Genomic DNA, 23007 nt, shown 5'->3' on the forward strand with positions numbered 1-23007 from the left:
ATTTATACAGTATATATATGAATATTAAGGTCATTATTATCTTAGTCACTGCTCCTCTGTGTCATGGTAAAAGGTTGTTTTCCTTTTGGATTGGAATTACACATTAAAAAATAAAAGATCTTAAATTAAATCAGTGGTTACAAATCTTTTAGGCTTGTGAACACCTCCAAAAAAACATTGTCTAGTTTGATTTATGTTCCAGATGTCTATGATGTCAGCATATACACTGACCCACTAATGTTTATTTAAATAACTGTTAAAATTGTATAATATTTTACAGAATGGGACATTTAGCATCAGATGCACTGAGCTTTCCATGAGCTCCAATGTAAATGCGTCTGCGTCATTATTAGATGCTCGTAGCAACGGACTTAATTTAGGTGGATTGGTCCAACAAACGTAGGACTTTGACCCAGGAGATCTGTGTTTGAGACCATCAAACAACACTGGTTGCGGCATTTGTGTCATTCTAATTGGGGTGTTTTTACTGGTACACCTCCACTGTTCATCCTCAATCTTTTCCTTAACATAATCAAGTGTTTCATTGCCTTAATTTAACTGCCGACCCCTGCTTACAGCTGGGTTTGTGCATCTTAAAGCTGGATGTTCTTTTTGCGACATTCACGATCTTATCCTAACCATAACCAAGTTGATGATTAAAACTATCCACCGACCCCTTATGTGTCAAGATACTATGCAAAAAGTCGTTCCCAGCATCATTTTAATGACCAATAATCACCTCACAATCCCTCAGGTTTATATTGTGACCTTTTGGAGGAGCCTGGACCCGAGGATGGGAACTACTGAACTCAACAACTTAACTGTATATAAAGTCATTAAAACTAACCCTTGTTAAAGCACAGCAGCAAAATGCTACTTACATGCATTATTATTGATATGTAATTTACTATAAAATGAAAATCACAAGGGCCTATATTCTATCAAATGAGTACTTATACTTTTTATATTTTAACCCATTGGTGCCTGCAACTGAAATTTTCAAACGAAATTTCCCAAATTAGTCAAACTTTTTGGCTTAAAAATGACTTTTTCTTATCATACTATATTTAATCTAGTGTTGGAAATAAGCTGCTGTCACCAGAGAAATGCTGGTGCAATATGCAAGTGGGTGCTAGATTGGCTTAACTCACCAGAAAAGGAAAAAAATGTAATATTTTAGGGGCGGGTCGATTTTGTAATGGGACAAAAAATTTTATTTTCAAACCCAGTTTTAGATTTTGGGGCACATGAGACTACTGTCTGTATATCCCAATAAATCTTAGGAAAAAAAATGAAGTCCCACAGAAGAAAATGGCTGTACACAGTCAGATATTTGTTATCTATGAACTCATAACAAGTTGAATATTTAAGATGACATTAAAACAAAAATATGATAAGAAACAAGATGGTTTAGCTCAAGGGGTTTATCCTGATGAAGTTGTACAACAAAGTTTGCATTTTACCTCATTTAAAGAAAATCCTGAGTTTGACTATTGATAAAAGTGTGATTTTTCATGTGATTTACAAATTTCAGCTTTTTACCATTAGATACTTGCCTTAAGTATATCCGTACTAGATTTCAAAATATTAGACCAATCAGAACAAATGTTGTGGCTTTTTAAAAAATTTTTTCCTAACCATATGAAATTTCAACTTTGGGCACAACTGTGTTGATTTAGCTGATAATAGTTATGATCTTTTAAGTGATTTTCATTGCAGGACTTTTTCACACACTGTGGTACTTCTATGTAAGTAAATGTACTAACTGTTTCCACCACTGATAATAATTATACACTGAATACAGGACTTACAGTAACACAAAGTTTGTCTGATAGCTTTTTACGCTATCCTCAAAAATTTGCACCGTTCAACCCCTCACCCACCCAGCACCCCCTCTCGTCCTCTCCATCCGCCTCATGGGCGGTAACAGCTGTGGTGTCACCCCCCGTCACATGACATGGGCAGGTGGGTGAAACCTATGTGGGACATCCATCCCCCCTTTCTTCCCTCCTATTCTCTCTTTCTGAATGTCAAACTGCACACACAACCTCCTCTTTTCAAGGGTGTGGCCATTTTGCATTGTTGGAATGTGCTCCGTGTTTGTAACTCATACTGCACGTCTGATCTCCCACATTGATGAAATTCCACCGACAGATATCGTCCTCTCTCTCTAGTCCTGGCTTGTAGCTGTCATGTCGCTGTGTCTCCCCAGAGACTGTCAACTCCTAGAAAGCAACGATTCATCAACGCTCCAACCATAATCTACACTTACACTTCACTGAGAACCACTATCATCAGTCTTTCTGACAGGTGATAAAGGCATTTCTGATTTTCCTGTTTGGTATTTGTGAGCAGTGATGTGGCAAAGGTGGGTGGCAGGTAAAGCAGGACATTGTCATTTAACTTGAGAATTGAAATTTATCCCTTTGAAACCTGGAAAGACATCAGTTTTATGGATTCTGCATTCAGGTACCTTTCACATCAGTTAAACCCTGGAGCAAATCGGTTTACTTAAAAACAAACAAACAGCAACAACAAAAAAAACCCCACACAGCTAAAAAGTAATGAGCAACAAGGCAAGAAGAGATGTCCCCAAAATTGCAAGAAATTAGGGAAAGAAAATTACCTGCAAATTATTTTTTAAAGACACACACACACACACACACACACGCACGCACACACACACACACACACACAGAGAGAGTGAGAGAGAGAGTGTGTGAGAGAGAGGGGGGGGGGGGGGGGGGGGGGTATTAGGAGATGGTTATACAAAAATGGAGATTATGTCCAGAAAACTTTTTTATTAACTATGAACTCAGTTATGTACATTATTGTTATTATTATTATTATTAATATTATTATTATTATTATTATTATTATTATTATTATTATTAACATTATTATTTTTTATTTTTACTATTTTCATTTTCTACCTCTTTTTATTTCTTATTACTTTTTATACTATTCATATATTGTACAGTTTTTTCTTAGTTTACTATGGGAAAGCACCTTGTGCCTTTGTTTTAAAAGATGGTATATAAATAAATGCATTATTATTTATTATTATCATCATCATTATTATTAAGATGTGTGCAAAACATTCAAATGTTCTTCCACTCATAAATGTTCATATAAAAACACACACTCACATAGTTAATTCTGCTAGTTATTATTAATAGAATATTAATTGATATTGGTTTGTTATGAGTTTTTATTTGGTGTCTCTCGCGCAGTGGGAACACACAATGTACTGGTTTAGTTTCTGGGGACAGTTTTAACAAACGGACTGACCGGCGTGAGGAGTCATTCAGTGAATATTCACAAATTAACGCCAAAATCACGTAAATATCTGAGCCCGTAGCTACATAAACAAAATACGTATATCTTTGTTCTTTAAGACACGAAGCGGAAACTTATAATTAAACCAACGACTTTATATTTGATACAATATGGCGGCGCCCGTTGCTGTGCTCTCCTCTTAAAACTGACCACAGTATTTTGGAAAGAGGTTTGTAATTTAACGCATCTGTAACTAATATTTATAAGCTTTAACAATAAGGTTGTCTTGAGATTTATTAACAGTAGCCTAACTGTCAAAAAAAATACTAAATTTCAGTGTTTATTTATTTTGAGGTTTTAATGATGAACAGTTAAACCGTTTACTCCATATCCGTTGCTATGCCAACCGTAAGTTAACCATTGTAGCTGCTGATCGCTGTTTTTAACATAATTGTGATTGGCCCATGCAGTAATGAACAGAGAATAAAGAGCACACATTATTATATGGAGCGGTGCACTTCAAAAAAACGAAAAAAACTATGAGATCCGGTCCATTTGAGTGTTGTAGCTGTGTTAGTGGGTTTTTTTTATGCATTTTGGTGGCCTTTGGTAATTTGCGCGAGAATTTTATTTTGAGAGATTATTAAAAAATTATATTTTAGCAAGGGCAAATCCATGATTAAAACTTGTGTGTTGTTTTTTACTTATTTTCTAGTGTTAAAATACTTGCTGCATTTGATGTAATAGTCTGATACTTTATAGCCTATAACGCGATCGATGCTCGATGTTTTATTCTCAGCAAAGTGCAAACCATTATGGGGAACCGACTGACCCCAGTTAAAATCGCCATAGTAAAACAGACTAAGATCTGAATAAATTAAAAGTAAAGTCAGCAGTGTAGAGAGACATGGAGCTAAGACCGGAGGTTAAAGCGCAGACAGAGGTGAGTTATTGTACAGGTGGATGGCTTTTGGCAGGAAAGGTTTCCTGTATCTGTCCTTTCGACAGCGAAGCTGAATCAGTCTGTTGGAGAAGGTGCTCCGCTGGCGGTCCAGTGTGTGGTGGAGGGGGTGCTCAGCATTGTTTGTTTTTGTTTAGTTTTTTAAGTGTCTTCCTCTCCACCACCGTCTCCACGGTCTCCAGCCTGAAACCCACCACAGAGCCAGCTTTCTTAATGATTTTATTAAGTCTGTTGGTGTCACTGGCTCTGATGCTGCTACCTCAACAAACAGCAGCGAGCAACGAGCAAGAAATTACTCAAAATTAGCATGAAAAAAAAAAAGAAAACCAATAATTATAAAAATTTAAAAGAGAAAGAATAGTGTATATATGTATATTATTTTTGTGCTTGTAGTTTCATTATATTCATGTTACTGTTTTTGCACTTTGTTTTTTTTTAAATTACACTTGGCTTGTTATTTATTATCTAACATTTTAATATCTCAATATTTTTATATTTTTAATTTTTTTTTTTTACTATTGTATTTGTTTTCTTCGCTGCTTATACTTCGTTCCTCATAGCTGCTGTAATATTGTGAATTTCCCCACTGCGGGACTAATAAAGGATTATCTTATCTTATGTTATCTTATATATATATATACAGACAGTTCCACACTTTGACTTCACATAATGAGATTGGAGGGGATCATAATAGTTTGAGGTCCTATGTGTCTTATTTAATTATTCTATAAGATTTTGAATATGGAAAAAACCCCAAACACTTGTGTTTGCTAAACCAAGTGAGTTTATCTTTTTTTGCTCATTTATTATTTTAGTTCACTGTCAGATAAAATTATGCCAAGCAGTGGCATGTTGGTTAACATGGTCTAAGCCAGCTTTACTCTCAATTTAATTCAAACTGTGAAGAAGAATCTCTGATTGCTGTTTCTGATAGATTCACAGGCCCCCGAAGCCTCAAAGTCATTAAAGCAGAGCCAATCATTAAATATTACATTAGTGAAAGATCCCATTTTAAAGCCCCCGATAAAGGACCAGTTTACTGTTACACTCTTAATATCAAAGGGGAGGAGAATGACCTTTTGCATCAGAACATTTGGCTGTTTTAAGTATCATCCCTCTGGCAACCTTTTCCATCTAGATTTTGAGAAGAAATCTGCAAACAGTACCTGCACTTTAAAAAAAAGGTTTAGATATATTTTGCCTATCATCAGCTACAGTATGGCACAACAAGGTTAAACAATGTTTCTTTCCTTTCAGGCTCTGCATCAGAGAATTCTGGACAACAGTTTTGTGATCGTCAGATGCAAAGATCTTGTGTGGAGGAGACAAGACTCCGAGAGGTTTTACGCTGAACATTCAGGTGTGTGGACACAACTCAGACAGTGGAGCTGCAACAATTAGTGGACTAGCTATCAACTATTAAATAATTCACCAACTAATTTGATAAATGATTTATCGGTTTTTAGAAAAAAAAAAGGTCAAAATTCTTTTATTTCAGTGTCTCAAATGTGATTTTTGGGGGTTTCTTTACTCCTCTGTGACAGCAAACTGGATATCTTTGGGACACTCAAAGCTTATGGGCTTAAGGAAACACTGATTGACATCATGCACCGTTTTCTGTTATTTTATAGACCAAAACCAACTTATCAGAAATTCAGTAAAATAATAAACAGATTAATCGGCAGAGAAAATAATCATTAGTTGCAGCTCCATTAGGCAGTAAGGAACTGTTTCACACAATTTAATAAGATAATAATTTAATAAGAGTTTAAAAAAGTTAAAGCTCTATTTCACTTGCTTTTGTTTTGTTTTCTCAGGGCGATTCTTCTACCAAAGACTTGTTGAATTCATGTCAAGGTAAACTTCCACACTGAAATCACACCTACATTTCCTAAACCATGACAGCAGTGAATGAACTACATTGAACAAATGCTGTTTCTGAAAAAAAGATGTCTTTTTAAGTTTCCATACCACACAACACACTCGCGCTGACACAGAAAAAGCACGTCAGTTGATGACGCTCCAATTTCATGCTCTGCAAGTCGCCAATGCATCATTATCTGGAACTTGACAACGGGAGTTTCAATTATCAGGGGACAACAGCCCTGGAGCAATCGTCTGAAAATCACCATGTGGCCAGCTCACAACAGCTCCACACGGTCCCCTCTGGATTGCAAAAGGTGCTCGTCGTCACATTGTCATTTTCGTCTCTTCACAGCAGTGAATTGGTCGTTGCTACAGCAACCTTTCTCTGTCAGTATTATTGGAAATATATGAAGCATCCTCGGCATGTCTGCCAGTCAAATTCGAGATGACTCCAGTCAGCACTGTTCAGCTAAAACTGATGAACTGATATGTATTCATGGCTGAGCTCTCTTCCCAGAAGGCTCTGGAGTGAATAGATTGGATTTGAATCCATTTTTGGCTCTTTGGTGAAGCACAGAAACCACTCAGTGTTTAAAATCAAATCTCTATAACAGCGGCACACAGCAGGACCTGGTTTTGCAGCATACGTGGCTTAATATTTGATTGTGATCCATGACTATTAAAACTGCTGTTGAATTCTTTCCCCGCAGCGGCCCGATGCGGGCGTACATTTTAGCCAGAGAGGACGCCATACGTCACTGGAGAGAACTGATGGGACCAACCAAAGTGTTCAGAGCCAGATACACCTCGCCTGCTTCTATTAGGGGCCAGTTTGGACTCACAGACACACGAAACACAACTCATGGCTCAGGTGGGAAGCATGTTGAGCGTCTTGTGTTTAATGTTAATGTCCAATGATTGGTTTTGTTTTCCATACAAAGTTTTAAAGTTTGAACGGGGTTCAGTGTGTCAGCAGTGTGACGGCATGAAAAACTTTTGAAAAGTCATTGGTTAAACCCCTGATAATCTCATGAGCTGTGAGATCACATACTGATTACCGTGTTTTTAAATCGACATATTCCTGATCTTCTTTCTCCCCAGATTCTGTCCAGTCGGCACAAAGAGAAATCCAGTTCTTCTTCCCAGACTTCTGCATGGAGGAGTGGATGGAGAAGGAGGAGCCTTCGTTCAGATCGGGACAAATACATTACGACCATCAAAAACAGATCCACACACTTTCAACGCAAATTTGACCCCAGAACTGCTGCTACAGTTACCGATCCCCCGAGGACCGCTTAGAAACTCTGCAATTGTTCAGCGATCGCTTTTACAGAAATGCAAGCTGCCAAAGATGCTACATCCTACATGCTATTTATAATGTAAACTGTGTGATGATCCAATCAAGTGCATGTTTTATATTTGTCCCTGCAGTTCCACAAAGTGCCAAAATGCTTATTATTCCATGTTTTTGTCCCTTGAACTTGGGTTAACAGCGCATGAAGTTATTTAAGAGGACCATAACTGTTTTTATTCAGTTTATTGTCATTAGAAAACGTGAACAGCTAGATAAGAAAAATGTAACACGATGTTGTACAAAACGACACAAAACGCAGAGAGACAATGTTTTACATTGCCATCACAAACTCCCGTCCAGACTTCACTTTTAGTGCAATCGTCACAATCAGTTTCACTTTCCTGAGCCATACTGATTTGAACACAGCAGCTACAACTACATGTGTGTCAGTGTCAAATAACAAAACTATATCTAGTTTGCAAATATTTAATGTTGTGAAATAATACCGTAACTTTCTACACATATTTATCCGTATTTAAAAATATGGGTAAGAAGGCTTTTAGATTCTAGGTCACTTAAAAATTCAAACCGTGCCAAATATTGATTTCACTGTCTGCTGTGATATACTGTGAACTCGTTTTTTTTTTGGTCTGATACTATATGCACTGTAAAATGTCATGTTTTGTATTTATCTGACCAACCTTTAACATGTCTGTGTCTTTAGCAAAATACAGTAAGACAATGCAACAGGCACCATTGAAGTAAAATATTAAATAAAATAAAGCCCAGTTCAACTTTTTTTTATCTTTTTTTTTTAAAATGAGCCACGTTTTGAGTATGACAACCTAAATTCTACAGTTTAGAGTCTCGTATTTCGTGTGCCGTCACCAGCGATCAGACGTTTAAGATTTTTCCATAAAAACACCCTCAGTTCATTTCTCTTTGGCTTCTTCCCCTGTTCTCAAGTGTTTTGTGTGGCCACCTGTTTGAGACTCTCCACGGGCTTCATGACCTCGTAGGTGGTGAGGGACTTCTTCACCTTCCCGTTCTTGTCCACCTGGTGGATGCTCTGCGTCACTGTGATGGTCACCTGCTTGGTCGACATCCGATTGTCCTGCCATTTTGTCTGATAAAGGTGAGGAATAAAAGATGGGACATTACAAAAATATTTAGTTTGCTATCATACGATAAAGAAAAGCATAAAAACCCTCACACTTGGAGCCAGCAAATGTTTAGCATGTTTGCTTAAAGGGGCAGTTCACCCCAAAATGGTGAACCACTGCTGTGGTCTCCCATAGCTCAATACTTTCACTCAATTATTGAATAGAGAAGAAGAAGTGCTTTCAAACTTCAAATTGGGGCCTTACAATCTCTTCAGTGTGCAGAACACTTCTGCGCTGCACTGTGGTGCCAGATGACGGTAACACCGCCTCTTTGGGTGGAGAGCCCAGTACTGCAGGGGGGCTGCTGGGTTTCACGTCGTTCAGACTGGCTTCAGACACGGCTGAGCAGACCTTCAGGTAAGCCTGAGCAGGAAGAGGGAGGCCGTCCTCGAAGAAATCTGGAACTGGAACAAAACAAAAACATCAACTTTGTCTGAAAGCTTCACAATCTTTCTACATGTGGGTGAACTGGTTTCCTTCCACATACATGTGCTCTCCCAACATGCTCTCATCCCAACTCGTTACATGGTGCAGCACGGTCCTTACGTTTAGAAAACAGCGCGGACTGTGATGATGGTGAGGATTAGGCAATAAACTCGTGGATGGTTAGGTTTGGGCAGAAGGGGTGCATAGTAAAGTGCAGACACGAAACATGCACACATCCACACATCCACACGGGAAGTCAGTTGTTTGTATGACCCGCCCACCCCGCACTCGTGCTTCTTATATTACATGGTTACCAGCAGCATTAATACCTATCTTGTCTTTGTAACTGCTGCATTTCGATTGGACGCAGAAGGCTTTTGGCATCATTTTCATATGCTGAAAGCACTGACAGAGCGACGCTTTTTGACAACTTCAGAGCGAGAGTGAGCTGACTCTCCTGTTACCCGTTACGACCTCATGAGTTTTTCAGAGCACACAAGGACATGCTTCGTTAAAAAGGCCCTGTCACTCACAGATGTTTGAGGCTAATCAGTGATCCAGCCGAGATGGTTTCAAAGGACTTCTTTGAGACATTCAGAACATTAATGTGGCAGCAAACAACTATTTGCTATGTTAAAATATGCTGGGTTTATCCAATGTTCAGATTTTTGTTCTGAGAAATGAATTCTAATCAGTGCATACTTAATTAAAGCCCTGACAATAACACTATCATCACACTTTTTATGATTTGTGTTGTGCAGAAGTGGGTAATTTGTAAATCAAACAGCATGAGTCACAGGTTGGAGCTTACTGAAAGCTTACAGGTGCATTACTGCCATCACAGAACTAATCTGACGACAGTGTGCAGCAGTGAAGTGTCACGAAAAATGGAAAACACTCTCTGAAACGATATTTGGTGTGCAACGTCAAGAGTGGGTTAAGTGCGCTAGAGGATTTCATTTTTCAGATGTATGTGTCCTCAGGGATGTGTGAACGTGAACTTGAATATTCAGGACCATCGCTGCATCCAAAATACTATGCACTACATACCCAATGTGTGTACTATTATTCAATCTGCTTTGCATACATAAACAGTAGTATGTATCTTTTCTGACACACTGAGCTGTAATTACCATGCCACTTCCTGAGAGCTCCCTTGCTCCTTGTTAGAGACGCATAACCATGGTAACCTTTGCCAACCTCAGCTCTACTTGGATTTTTCACAACATCTTCAGGAGTAATATTACTTTGGTTGATGGAAAATGCGAACCACATAACAGACAAATGCTGCCAGATTTAATGAGTCAAATGTTAATATAAACATACTAACAAGCTGATGTTAAGCTCGCATTATGCTCATGTGCGTACCAAACTTCATGGCAAGCCATCCACAGGGTTGCTGCAGCTTAAGGCGAGGCAGATTTAAGTCTTTTAAAGACTTTTCTTTATGCCTATTCTTTAAGTTTAGAAAAACAAAATTGAAGAAGGACATTTATTTGCCCAATTATTTATTGTAGCATAAAATAGGATTTTTGAAAAGAAAAAGTTAGATGATCCATGTTAATTGTTGAGAAAATAACCCTTTTTAGAGTGGAACACACTGAAGAAAATCAACCTATTATAGTATCATAAAGAAATTTTTGGCATTTCTGGACAGTTTTGTGTTTCTCAATCTGCATGTGAGATGTCACTATTTTGAATTCCCAGGATGACCAGTTTAAGAAGAGGGATTTATTAAATTATCACAAAAATATATTACCAATTATTTTGAGATTTTACAATACGTCTGAAAAAAAAAAGCTCTGAATATTTTGCTTTCCATGTCTGAGTCAAGGCCTTTTTTTTAGATTAATGAATTCAGTGCCTGATTGAAGGGTCAGTGGGAACCCTGTAACCAAATCGTTTTTGAGATATTTCAGTCTGGATCAAAGTGTGGAGTGACCAACTGACATCCCAGGAGCCACGTCACTAACATGGCTAACAGCTAGAATAACCACATCATCAACCCAGATGCACAGAAGATCTATACAGTCAGCACAGTTACGGCCACCTAAGATTAGTGTCAGCAGCTTAGTATCTAACCAGATGTCTCCTCTTCTGTTCCTGACTTATGACCTTGAGTAATGGCCAAAAAAATGCCACAGTGAAGCTGACCTTTGACATTTTGGATATAAAATGACACCCCTTCATCATTTTATCCTATGTGACATTTGTGTGAAATTTCTTCGTAGTAAGTGCATGAACTCTTGAGTTACGACTGATAACATGTTTTTTTGGGTCACCGTGACCTTTAAACTTCAGTCATCTGATTCCTCTAAGTTCATTCTCAAGTCCAAGTGGAACGAGACAGACGCAAGGTCACTGTGACCTTGATCTTTGACTTAAGACCACCAAAAATCTAATCAGTTCATCCTTGAGTCAAAGTGAATCTTTGAGCTAAATTTGAAGAAATTCCCTCACGGCCTTCTTGAGATATTGCGTTCACAAGAATGGGACAAATAAACGGACAACCTAAAAACATGATGCATCCTGCTGCAGATATTAGAGGCATAAAACACACTAAACAGCATGTTTTCATGGAATGTGGGATGCAGCCCATGTGTCGTTATTAGGATTAACGACAAAAAATCCTAGAATAAACACGTTTTCAAGGAAATTGTGCACAGTATTGTTCAAAAACAATACCATATATAACAGTGTACATGTAGCTTGTATTATTATGGCATCGCTGTGTGAATCTTTGTGGTTGCAAGCTGCTGACTCATTCCGCAGCTTCTGGATCTGTTTTATCTCTACAGAGTGGAGCTTAACCGAATTTGTCTCCACAATTACATCAAGGCTCCTCTTCCTGCGTTCGCCATCAGCTGTATCTGTTGCCATGAGAGCAAAGTCCTGTCTCAGCAGCACAGTTGCTTTTGATGTAGCGTATTATATCCATTCACTGATTAATTTCCTCCTGGCTTCAAAGTAAAACGCACACCCGCGGTAAAGTGTAAAAGAGGAAAAACAGAGGTAATATAGTTAGATCCGTCTTTTTCTGAGCTGAATGCGGTGACTAACTGAATCTGAAAAGAACAAAAGGTTTTCAAATGCTTAGTCTGCCGCACATCCTTGTGTCATAATCCTCAGCTACGGCATGATGGTCACCACAGCTTCATCTTCACTTCTATTTTCAGTGTGCATGATGGCTTCTTGTTTGAATCAAACCTCTGAAAGTGTTTGACGTCAAAAGGGAAACCGTTTTACACCTACGGGATTTTCCCACAGAGAAAAGCACAGGTGCCACACTTCACTTTGATGTTAGAGTGTAAAGGAAGATCCACTCATTGATAGTCCAGTCAAATTATTCACAGCATGAGCCTGAGCTCATCTCCTGCTGTGAATAAAAGCCAATATCAGACTGATTTAACCATTTGAAACCTGGATAGCCATCAGTTTTCTGATGGCTTTCACAAGCTATTTGACCCTTTGAAAATGGAACCATTTGGTTTGATTTCTTTTAAAAACATGGGGACAGGGCAGTGAGCAATTTGGTGAGAAATGTTCAACAAATTAAAAAAAAATTGTGCAAACAAAGTGTGGGGAAAAATATATATTTGTAACTAATTACATGTCTAAATGTCTGATTACATGTCTAAAATTATGTTACAGAATTATTATATTTTAAGCAATTTTTCCCCAGGTCATCTCCTTGTTTGTCCGTTTTTTTTTCTTTTTTTTTTAAACTAATTTTCAGGTAGTATTGTTGTACTATTTACTAATTTGTTGAACATTTTTGGGTCACTTCTTTTGTTGCTCATTGCTGTCCTCCTGAGTATTTTTGAAAGAAATCAAGCAAATACGCTCAGGTTTCAAAGGGTTAAAGGGACAGTTGACCCCAAATAAAAAAAATTATATTTTTCCTCTTACCCGTACTGCTGTTTATCAATCTAGATAGTTTTGGTGTGAGCTGCAGAGTGTTGGAGATATCGGCTGCAGAGGTGCTTGGAGGAAAATATGTATTTTTGATTTTGAGGGGAACTGTCCCTTTAACCCTTTGAAACCAGAGCAAATTGGCTTGATTTTTTTTTTTAAATACATAGGAGGAATGCAATGAGCCACAAAATGGTAAATGAACTGTACTTGTATCGCACTTTTTTAGTCTTATCGACCACTGAAAGCGTTTTCACACTACATGTCACATTCACACACACATTCACACACTGGTGGCCGAGACAACCGTACAAGGTCCTGCCTGCTACTCAGTAATCATTCATACTCACTCACTCCGATGACACGGCATTGGGAGCAATCTGGGATTCAGTATCTTGCCCAAAAGTGCCCAAGAATACTTCGAGAGATTGAACCCCTGACCCTCTGATTAGAGGACGACCCGCTCTACCTCTGAGCCACAGCCGCCCCAAAAGAAGTGACCCAAAAATGTGCAAGAAATTAGTACAATAAAATAAATAAATATAATCCCAATTAGAGAAAAAATATGAGTAATCTATCATACTCATAAGTGGAAAAAAAATCAGTGAGGAAAACATGATATAAGAAATGCAAATTTATGCATCTGCATCAGGAACCGAATTAAGTACTAATTCACACAACCATAAATATATTATTAATTTGCACAGCAGTTAAATTACCACCCATCCCTTACGGTTAATTAAGTGTTCATTCATCCATCCACTCAGTCATAATTCATTCTTCTTACCGGGGCTGATTGTTTTCTCTGACGTGAAGCCGGCCTCAGAGTTCTCAGAGGGGATGCTCTGGATGGACGACAGGGGGATATCAGTGTCTGTGCCGGTCAGCCATGTCGACTCTGTCTCCTTGGTCCAGCTCTCTAGGTATCGAGGCTCCAGAGCATCAGTCCTGCTCCCCCCACAGCCCATCGCTCTGCCTCAGGGCGCCCTCACTTCCAGCTCGACTTTTCTTTAGAGCGGGAAAAAGAAAACCAGAGACAGATTTATGCTTCAATGCAAAATCTTAAATTTCTGTACATGTATTGCTTTTGCACTTTATTTAAATCAGGATATTTTACTTTGATTTTAATTTTTTTCTTTATCATTTGACTGTTTTTCACTTTATTGAAGGTTTTTGATGCTAATAATTCAATTATTCGCAAATGCTTTAATGAAATGGACTATATTTGAACTGGGATGTTTAACTTCATTGCAACGTTGTTTTGCCGTTATTTTACAATTCATTTATTTATATATTTTTTACACTGGGGATTTCAAATTAATTGCTGGAAGGTCTAATATAGACTAAATAAATTGTTTTATTCTCTCCTCTAGACAGAAAGAATCTTTACAAATCTTTACATTACATTTACTGCAAAATATTTTATAAATAGAATGATTACAAATTAATCTATTAGTTAGTCAAATGAAAATTTAAATATTTCACATCATATTGAATATGAATGAAAAAAACTTAAAAAAAAAAATGGAACAAATATATAAATGAAAAAAGTACAGGCTGTTATCCGACACAGTGTTATCACTTATGTTTGAGGTCAATTAGACCCCAGTTTGACCTCTCACAGACAAAATACACTTAGTTATGGTTTGGGAGGGTCAGTGCTGTGGCAACACCAATCGCAGACACAGAACATTATGAAACTCCATTGTGTTAACCATGTTTAACAACCAGGGTCTTTGAAAGCCTGGTTAGTTGGAAAAAACAAGCAGTTTGAAGACCTCGTCTTGGGCTTTGGGGAATTCTGATTAGCATTTTTCAAACATGTTTGTCAATTTTTGAAGACAAGCAATTAATCCATTTTTAAAAAAATATTTTTAAAATTCTGTATATTTGACCAGGCAATTTGTCACAGGACACAAACACACAATACTTACAGCACAGCACACAGCTGTGGAAGAAACCAAGTGTCCTCATAAGATCAGGCTCCAACAACTTCTTTTCTTTAAAGAGAGGGTTAAGTGGTCCCTTCTGACTTAACTCAATCTCATTTACAGCTCTCCATGAGCATCTGAAGGTACCATTGACCAGTGGTCAACCAGGTCAACAAGACTGGAGCTGATCAATCACCAAAACCAGCTAGTCACCTATGAAGAGAAGAGGAGAGGAGAGGCGAGGAGACAAAGACGAAACAAGACAAGACAAGAGAGAAAACAAGAGAAGACAAGACAAGACAAGACAGAAGAGAAGACAGGAGACGACAAGACAAAACAAGACAAGACAAGACAAGACAAGATAAGACAAGAGGGGATCAACTTTATTGTACTGAAGGAAGTTTGTCTTAGACACATACAGTAACTGTTGTTAAGATAATACAGCAAGAGTACATACACACAGTACAGTACTTTCAGTAGTCCGCACGCGCGCACACACACACACACACACACACACACAAACTAGGGCTACTGCTCGCGATTATTGTCATCATCAATTATTCTGGCAATTGTTTTCTTGAGTAATCAATTAGCCATTTGGTTTATAAAATGTGCAGGATTTAGGGGTATATATTGGTAGCTTTGGAATAACATATAATAAGCATGTTTTCTTTACTGTATAATGATCTGGAAATAAGAATCGTTGCATTTTCATTACCTTAGATTGAGCTGTTAAGATCTACATAGGGATCTGGTCCTCATTTCTAGAGATTGCCATGTTGCACTGCCATGTTTTTACAGTAGCCCATAAAAGGACAAACCAAACACTGGCTCTAGGTTTTGCGTCTTTGTGTTGGCAACCATACTTAGAAGCCCCTCTGTGATTAGCAGCATTGGAAAAACATAGTTTTTTTTTGTTTTTAATCACAAGAACAGTGCTTTTACTGGCTTAAATCACCAGGTCTGTTTATTTGGAGACAAATGTGTATAAGTCAGCTCATGGTAAAAAACCTCCTGAATGTCAGGATCTTAAGTTGTCAGAGGAAAAAAAGGTCAGCACAGTTTAACAGGGGCTGGGTTAGCAGCCCGTCTTTGACATGCCAAACAGTACTGGAGAAACACTGATCTGGAATGTGAAAGCATTTCAATCAGTGATTTTACTGTTTTGTTTTATCACCTGGTTCATTTGTTTTGGAGAGGAAGAGACCTCTGTGGATAATTCGGCTCCTGTTAAAAACTTTGTTAATGTCTGAATCAGAAAAAAGTGAGCACGCATGCAGGTGGCGGGCAAGACGGCCATCTACTTGCCAAACAGGGTAGGAGAAACACTGATTTTTAAAAGTGAAACTGCTTTTTTCAGTGCTATTAATCACAAAGTCTGATGAGAGACATCTTTGGTTAATTTGGCTACCAGTAAAAACTTCCTGAACAATGAGCACTGAATATCCTGACAGGGAGAAGTTTCAGCTGGTCGCAATCTGAAACATATTTACCGCTAGACTGCACTTAATCCACTAAGTCTTACACACTGGACCTTTAAGGAGCTGGAATTTTACATTTTTTCTTCTTAAAAAAATACACAAACGAATTTATTGATTTAATTAATTTGGCAAATTATTTAGTTGGCAATTAATTCAACAGTAGACCGCTAATCTGTTCACAGTTGCAGCTCTAGTATGTACACAGACATGCTGCCCATCATCACAGGAAGAAAGAGAGAGAGGGAGGGAAACTATAGAAGCAATGAAAATGCATCATTTGAATGAATACATTAATAATTTTCCCCTGAAGATGAGTAGCCCACTCTTTCGAGCTATCTGTCCTTCCTGTGTAGGCTATGCAGTACACATTCACTATGTTGTATTATTCTGCTTTTGTAGTGCTTTTACTTATATGTTGTCCTAGTTTCTTGTATGTGCACCATGGAGCTGTATTAATATTGATCTCACTGTCTGTCATATCTATCCAGAGACCTGTTATAATTGGACAGCAATTGATCAGCACTGGAAATCACCAAATCCTGTAAGACAACATCTCTGATCAGTATTACTCAGGGTTACTGAGTCTCTAATGGACCTGATGAGGTCTGATTTTTATTGACACTCAATAAGCTGTTCACAATCTGGCCTCCTACAGATCATTAGCCTGGTTTATTCATTACAATATCTTTCCTCCGACAAAAAGGCTCAAAAAAGGGCATCGTGTAGCCTGCAGAGTAAAAGCGACGGTAAAGGCGCAGTAAATAAGTCTGTCAAGCAAAACAGCTCTATATCGTCGCTAGAGGCCAAAACTAAACAGCGATAGCGTAAAAATAATTTAGACATAAAAACGCATGATGTGTATGATGCGCGATAAAAACGCGAGCGACGCCGTTTAATTGGTAGAGAAGACAAACACCGCGCAGGAAAATATGGTAAAGGCTTACTGATGATGAAGCTGCCTGTTTTTTTGTCTCTCCCCGGTCGCTCCTCCGTGTCCGTCTGCCAGACAGACCCGTTAACATGTTGTCAATAATCAAAGTCCTCCGGTCTGACAGGCAGCGCGTCTGTCCGCAGCACCCGCTCCTACATCCATCCTCTTCACCACAGGGAGGTGGATTTATTAAAAAACCGTCTGTCATTATGTTAATTAAGCAGCCAAATGTTATAAAAAGATCACGGCTGTTGCCAGGTAAACTTCTAAATATAATAGGGGTGAACGGGCACTTGTACTTACAAATAAATACTCTGTTAGAAAGAAATAGGTCAGTGGTTACAAGCTTTTCTAGCCACTCGGTCCAGATTTCTTCCTGAGTGAAATGACCGCATAATTAATTTTATTTTATGAGGGCTTAAAACAGAATGAAATAAAACGTAATGCAAGAATAAATTGCAATTAGTTAAAACTCAGAGGCGATTCTAAGATTTGAGGACACTGGGGTCTTAGCCCTGACCTCTGCAGTAAAAAATAAAGAGCCAGAATTATTTTGAAGAAGAAAACAAAGGCATGTTTGGAAGGCATGTTTTCTTTAAAATATTTTTTTTTTCTTTTTACTTTAAAATTTTTAGTGATTTTTACTTTAAAACGTTTTTGGCATTTTTCTTTTTTTCTTAAAAAAATGTGATGACTTTTTAAATGTTTTTTGTTGTCTTCCTTTTTAAAAAATATGGTGATTTCACATATAGGCTTCACAGATTTTGTCCTTTTGACAAGCTTCACTAGGAATACAAAGACTGAAAGTACTGACTATGTTTTCTCATGAATCATAATTCACCTTTCTGGCTTGTAGTGGGTCTACTGTAAAGTGTGACTCTGTGACACTCAGTCTTTGTTGTGGCAAAGCGCTGGAAACCTGTGACCTCACAGCTTTATGCCCCAAACACACCAATAAGATGTTCATCAGTCTGCCCACCAGGGGACAGTCACAGCCCACTCCTGCACTCAAAGAACTGGGCTGGTAAATACTAACATTTACAGTGTTTAAATATAGAATTATCATGATTAATAGTTTTCAGGGCATTTTCCCCTATTTTTGAGAGTATTATTATCTTTTTAAAACTAATATGTAGGTAATATTCTTGTCAGCTTTTACTAACTTCTTGCAATCTATGGGACATCCCTTTCCAGGTTGCTCATTGCATTTTCGCGCAAGTTTTCAAAAGAAATCAAACCCATTTATTCAGGTTTCAAAGGGTCAAACAACTTGTGAAAAGTGTCTGAATCCAGCAAAAGAAAACGGATATTGTTACACGTTTCAAGGGGTTAACTGATAATATGGGAACTAGTGTGTGTTATTGGTGGTTCTTTGGTAGGTGTATCTATAAATCTCAGCAAAAAATGTCCAGATTGTTGCAAGAAAATGCTGGATGCAAAAGTGAAGACACGAATATCTGCATACTTGTTTGCATTTCTTCTGGTATATCTATAAAACCCAGTTAAGATAGGATGCCCTCATAAATTCAGGCTTTTCAAGACGTAGTTTCAGGTTATAAACATTCTTGCACTATGGGAGTAGTGAGCAAAGTGCCCATGCTGGCTAAAAAAGTAGAATTCTCTTATGATACAACAATACAAGCATTATATGTGTAAAGGTGCAAATAATCAGACAAAAAATATTGCAAATGTGTTACCCAAAACCTTCAATATCTCATTTTGTAAGTTTTGAAATTACTATTTGCTTGGAATTCTCTGTGATATGTATGATATTCACCGACCTTTTCCACAGCAAACATTTTGACTTGTCGTACACTGAGCAAAAATGTAAACATACCTTCGTTTTTGCTCCCATTTTGCTTGAACTGAAACAAAAGATTGAAGGATTTTTCTATGCTCATAAAAGGTTTTTTCTCTCAAATTATGTGCACATATGTGCCCAGATCCATGTGAGTGAGCTTCTCTCTTTTTCCAAGACACCCCATCCACTTGACAGGTGTGGCACATAAAGATGCTGATTAAACAGCATCATTACTACACAGGTGTGCCTTCGAATGGTGACAATAAAAAGACACTTGAAACAGGCTCTGTGGTCCCCTGAGCCATTTGCCACTGGTCTGCTTCTCATATGAAAACCTGTTTCTCCTGGTGGTCAAATAATCATGGTGAAAATCTCATTCTGATGTTATACTGGGCCCAGATATGTTGAGGAGAAATTGGTTAGACAAAGAAGAGATCTTATTTTGAATTTTCCTTTCCTCTGAGTGATTCTAATTTAACAAGATCTTGGATTGTCTGATATGTATTTTTATTGTTATGTAGTTGTGGAGTGCTTGGCATATCATGGCTGAAAACCTTATTTCCCCTTTTGAAGAACCATAAAGAAGAAATGACTTGATGCACAAAACACATCAAAATGCAGGAGCAATAATCAGATTTACGACTCTTGGGAATGTCTGCTGATGCTTTGAGCATTATCAGTGTGCAGACTCTACCTTCTGCATTACATTTCTCTTCACTACTGCACAGTCTGTAATGAAGACTGACAAGAAAGATGAAGAGCACACCGATTCCTAAACCATCAACAGGTCAGCACTCCTGACACCTTCATCACTTATCATGCACCCCGTCTGCTGCGCTGAAACTCCACCCTATAACACGCATGAGCAGCAGATGAAAAGTAGAAAGACAGACACATTATCTATGTAGACCAGTGATACTCAACATGTGGCCAAATTTGACAACCGATCCTTGAAGTGCCCAAAATCCCAGAAAATATCCTAAAATCCCCCCCAAAAATCCTAAAAACATACAAAAATCGAAACGTCCTGCAATCTCAGAAATGTCCTACAATCTTAGAAATGTCCTGAAATCTTTGAAATGTTCAGAAATCTTAGAAACATCATAAAATCCAACTACTTTTCTGAAATCCTAGACATGTCCCAAAGTCCTACAAATGTCCGAAACTCCTAGAAATGTCCTCAAGTCCAAGAAATGTCCTAAACTCCTAGAAATATGCATGGGGCTGCTGTGACTGGCCCCCTGTCATTTTGCAGAAATGGCCCCTTATCAAAGCAAGTTGAGTATCCCTGATGTAGACGCTGGATTCTGGTTCAGTGTGGGGGATTAAAAGGATTAAAGTACCAATTGGAGTCTTGCCCTTTTAATACACATTCAAGCATTATTCCTTGCAGGTCTGGCAGCATCCGAGCTGAATCAAATCCCTGTGACTTCCTGCGCTCAGCCCCCATCTCCTTCCCCCGTCACCCAGCAAATGAATCTCGCTTCCTGTGGACAGTCTGGTCAATATGAGGCTGGACAGCTTTGATTTGTATGTCCTGCCCCTCTGTCCTATTGGAGTCCTGGTCAATAGGCCTGTCTTCCCATTACCCTGGCGATTAATGTGGCGCGCTGCCAAACGCTACACTGGAGTGAATCATGAGCGAACTCTCAGCGGTTTCAGCTGCAAACAAGGACGCATGCCACCGAGTTACATTGAACATTTACTTTACGTCAGATTTAATGCACACGACAGCCCTCTTTTCACTGTGGGACACACTTAGCAGAGATGTTAATGCTGGTGCCAGTCCAAGTTAAGATACAAGTCTTTACGTCTCTGAAAGATGACCATTTGACACAAAACCGTTTGCTGTCAAAGTGTTTTACATAGATCAAAGCCTATAAAGTCATTGACCTAACAGGAATGAATAAATGAAAACTAAAAAGGGGCAAACAGCTGCCCAACAGAAACACATTTGCCTACTAGTCCCTAACAACCAAAAACATGATATTTTCAGTTTGTTTAATTCTCATGTGTGTAAAACATATATTTGTGGTTTCATGTGCAATAAAATCACCAGACTAAATGTTGACACAGTAACTTTTGTACATTACTGAGTGGGGGATACACTGAAACTTTGTGTTTCAACAATGTTGTAGTTAATGTGGTTATTTTTAAGCACAAACACCTCTCAGCTATCATTAGGGAAAGACCATGTTTGGACTTAAAATACTGGTTTTAGTGGCATAATCGTGGCTGTAAAAACACAACAATTATCTCACTGAAAACATCAAGTTTGGGTGGCTTACAATGCTGGAAATGCCAACGATGTCTCACTTAATATCACCAGATTTCGGTGGCACAATGCTGCCAATATCATGCTAACAAACACCTAGTTTTTACAGCACAATCACTGCTTGAAATGCAGCTGATGTCTCACTAAAAAACTCCTACTTTTGTGGCACAATTGCTGGTGGAACTGCTGCTGATGTCTTGTTAATAGCATCCATTTTTATTGGCAAAACCACGGCCGTAAATGCTGATGCTGCTTCGCTAAAAAAAAGAAAAACAATTTTGGCGGCAAACACTGGAAATACAGCCAAGGTGTATATGGCGATTTCTCATCTCTGATTTCTCACCATCGATTTCAATTATTTCTCACTGCCGATGTCTTGCTAAGAAAACACCAGTTTCAGTGGTACATGACGCTAGAAATACAGCTGATGGCTCACAAAAAAAACCCTCTGCTTTTTGTGGCACAATTGCACATGGAACTGCTGCTGATGTCTCATTAAAAACATCCATGTTTAGCAGCACATGACATTGGAAATGTCACCAAGTTCTCCCTAAAACATCATTTTTTATGTCACCATTGCTTGAAATGCAGCTAATGTCTCGCTAAAAAATACCCATCTATGACTGCAAATGCTCTCACTGCTCTCTCACCACCGATCTCTTGCAAAAATACCAACCAGTTTTGCTGTTTATTGGTCTCAAAAAGTAGTCTGCACCGCTCTCCGAGGTGTCACGCCATCCAACATTTTTCACTTCTTGATGAAAAGCTCATATACATCACTTTGATATAATAAATGTACAAATGTAACATAACGTAACGTAGTTCTTGGATGGACAAGGTAACTTTCTCAATCCTCCACTGGTCACCTGGCAACTACATGGTGATGACAAGACTAGGCAGTCTCTGCTAACTCTTAGCTAACTCTAAAGTCAAGTCTTTCGGGAGTCAAGCCTAACAACAGAAAAGTAATGGTAAGGTCCAAAAATCATGTAAATCCAAATTATGTAAGTCCAGGGTCTCCAGCTTTTACATTTAGATGGCTTCACTGATAACAAAACAGAGACTAATTTAGTCAGTAGATAGTTTTCCAAGTAACATGTGTCCATACTCCTGAAAAGGTCATTGCGTCCACAGTCTTTCTCTTACACAATGTAGAGCAGTTTAGTAATAAATATTTTCGCCTCCTGATTCTCAAACACAAACTTGACAGTCATGACAAAAAGCATGTTTTTATACAGCGTGTGTGTGTATGTTTGTGTGTGTTTGTATGTGCTATTTCAAACTCTGCCTTCCAATTGGCCTCAGCATACATTCCCCACTGCTTCATTTTTAACAGCTGGTCAAGGTTGATAGCAGATAATATGCACTCTCCATTGATTTGCAAAGTTTTGCGGGCGGGAAAAGAACTCTTTTCTGGCAAGTTATGTCAGGAGGGGGAGTGAATGAGCCAATGTGCAGCAGCGAAGCAGCCAAATCCAAACTTTCACTGGGATTTCAGTGAGACAGCCAGTGAGTTACAGCACTAGAAAACTAATTAGGGTGCTCTGGGCTTGGAGAGGAGAAAAGTTGACTTCAATTGCAAAGGATTGCTCATTTTGTTATCAACTTCTTATCTGTCAGACATTATGATGGCGCAGTTATATCTTAAAGCTATTGAGTGTGCTGTAAAGTCATTACATTTGCCAAC

The 23007-nt window shown here is 38.4% G+C and overlaps 2 protein-coding genes across 2 annotated transcripts; one reads left to right on the forward strand and one right to left on the reverse strand.

Annotated features, from left to right (window-relative positions):
• The first annotated feature begins 4186 nt into the window (after positions 1 to 4186).
• Positions 4187 to 8105, forward strand: nme6 (NME/NM23 nucleoside diphosphate kinase 6). Its single transcript, XM_042503920.1, has 5 exons — positions 4187 to 4222; positions 5498 to 5600; positions 6058 to 6097; positions 6817 to 6977; positions 7208 to 8105. The coding sequence occupies exons 1-5, from the start codon at positions 4187 to 4189 to the stop codon at positions 7357 to 7359; spliced, it is 492 nt and encodes a 163-aa protein (XP_042359854.1). The 3' UTR covers positions 7360 to 8105.
• Positions 7445 to 19209, reverse strand: baalcb (BAALC binder of MAP3K1 and KLF4 b). Its single transcript, XM_042503452.1, has 5 exons — positions 19082 to 19209; positions 14836 to 15045; positions 13689 to 13909; positions 8768 to 8967; positions 7445 to 8526 (listed from the first exon to the last, which is right to left on the reverse strand). The coding sequence occupies exons 3-5, from the start codon at positions 13867 to 13869 to the stop codon at positions 8362 to 8364; spliced, it is 546 nt and encodes a 181-aa protein (XP_042359386.1). The 5' UTR covers positions 13870 to 13909; positions 14836 to 15045; positions 19082 to 19209; the 3' UTR covers positions 7445 to 8361.
• Positions 19210 to 23007: the final 3798 nt, after the last annotated feature.

The sequence above is a fragment of the Plectropomus leopardus genome, chromosome 16 (genome assembly GCF_008729295.1).
Source record: "Plectropomus leopardus isolate mb chromosome 16, YSFRI_Pleo_2.0, whole genome shotgun sequence".
In the NCBI taxonomy this organism is placed as follows: domain Eukaryota; kingdom Metazoa; phylum Chordata; class Actinopteri; order Perciformes; family Serranidae; genus Plectropomus; species Plectropomus leopardus.

Bases quoted from the DNA above. Each gene is read 5' to 3' on its own strand.
- baalcb (XM_042503452.1), bottom strand. From the start codon at position 13,869: ATGGGCTGTGGGGGGAGCAGGACTGATGCTCTGGAGCCTCGATACCTA. The intron at 8,968-13,688 runs GTAAGAAGAATG...GTTTTGTTCCAG, and splicing joins AGAGAAAACAATCAGCCCCG to TTCCAGATTTCTTCGAGGAC. The intron at 8,527-8,767 runs GTAAGGCCCCAA...CACCTTTATCAG, and splicing joins TTCTGCACACTGAAGAGATT to ACAAAATGGCAGGACAATCG.
- nme6 (XM_042503920.1), top strand. From the start codon at position 4,187: ATGGAGCTAAGACCGGAGGTTAAAGCGCAGACAGAG. The intron at 4,223-5,497 runs GTGAGTTATTGT...CTTTCCTTTCAG, and splicing joins AGGTTAAAGCGCAGACAGAG to GCTCTGCATCAGAGAATTCT. The intron at 6,978-7,207 runs GTGGGAAGCATG...CTTTCTCCCCAG, and splicing joins AAACACAACTCATGGCTCAG to ATTCTGTCCAGTCGGCACAA.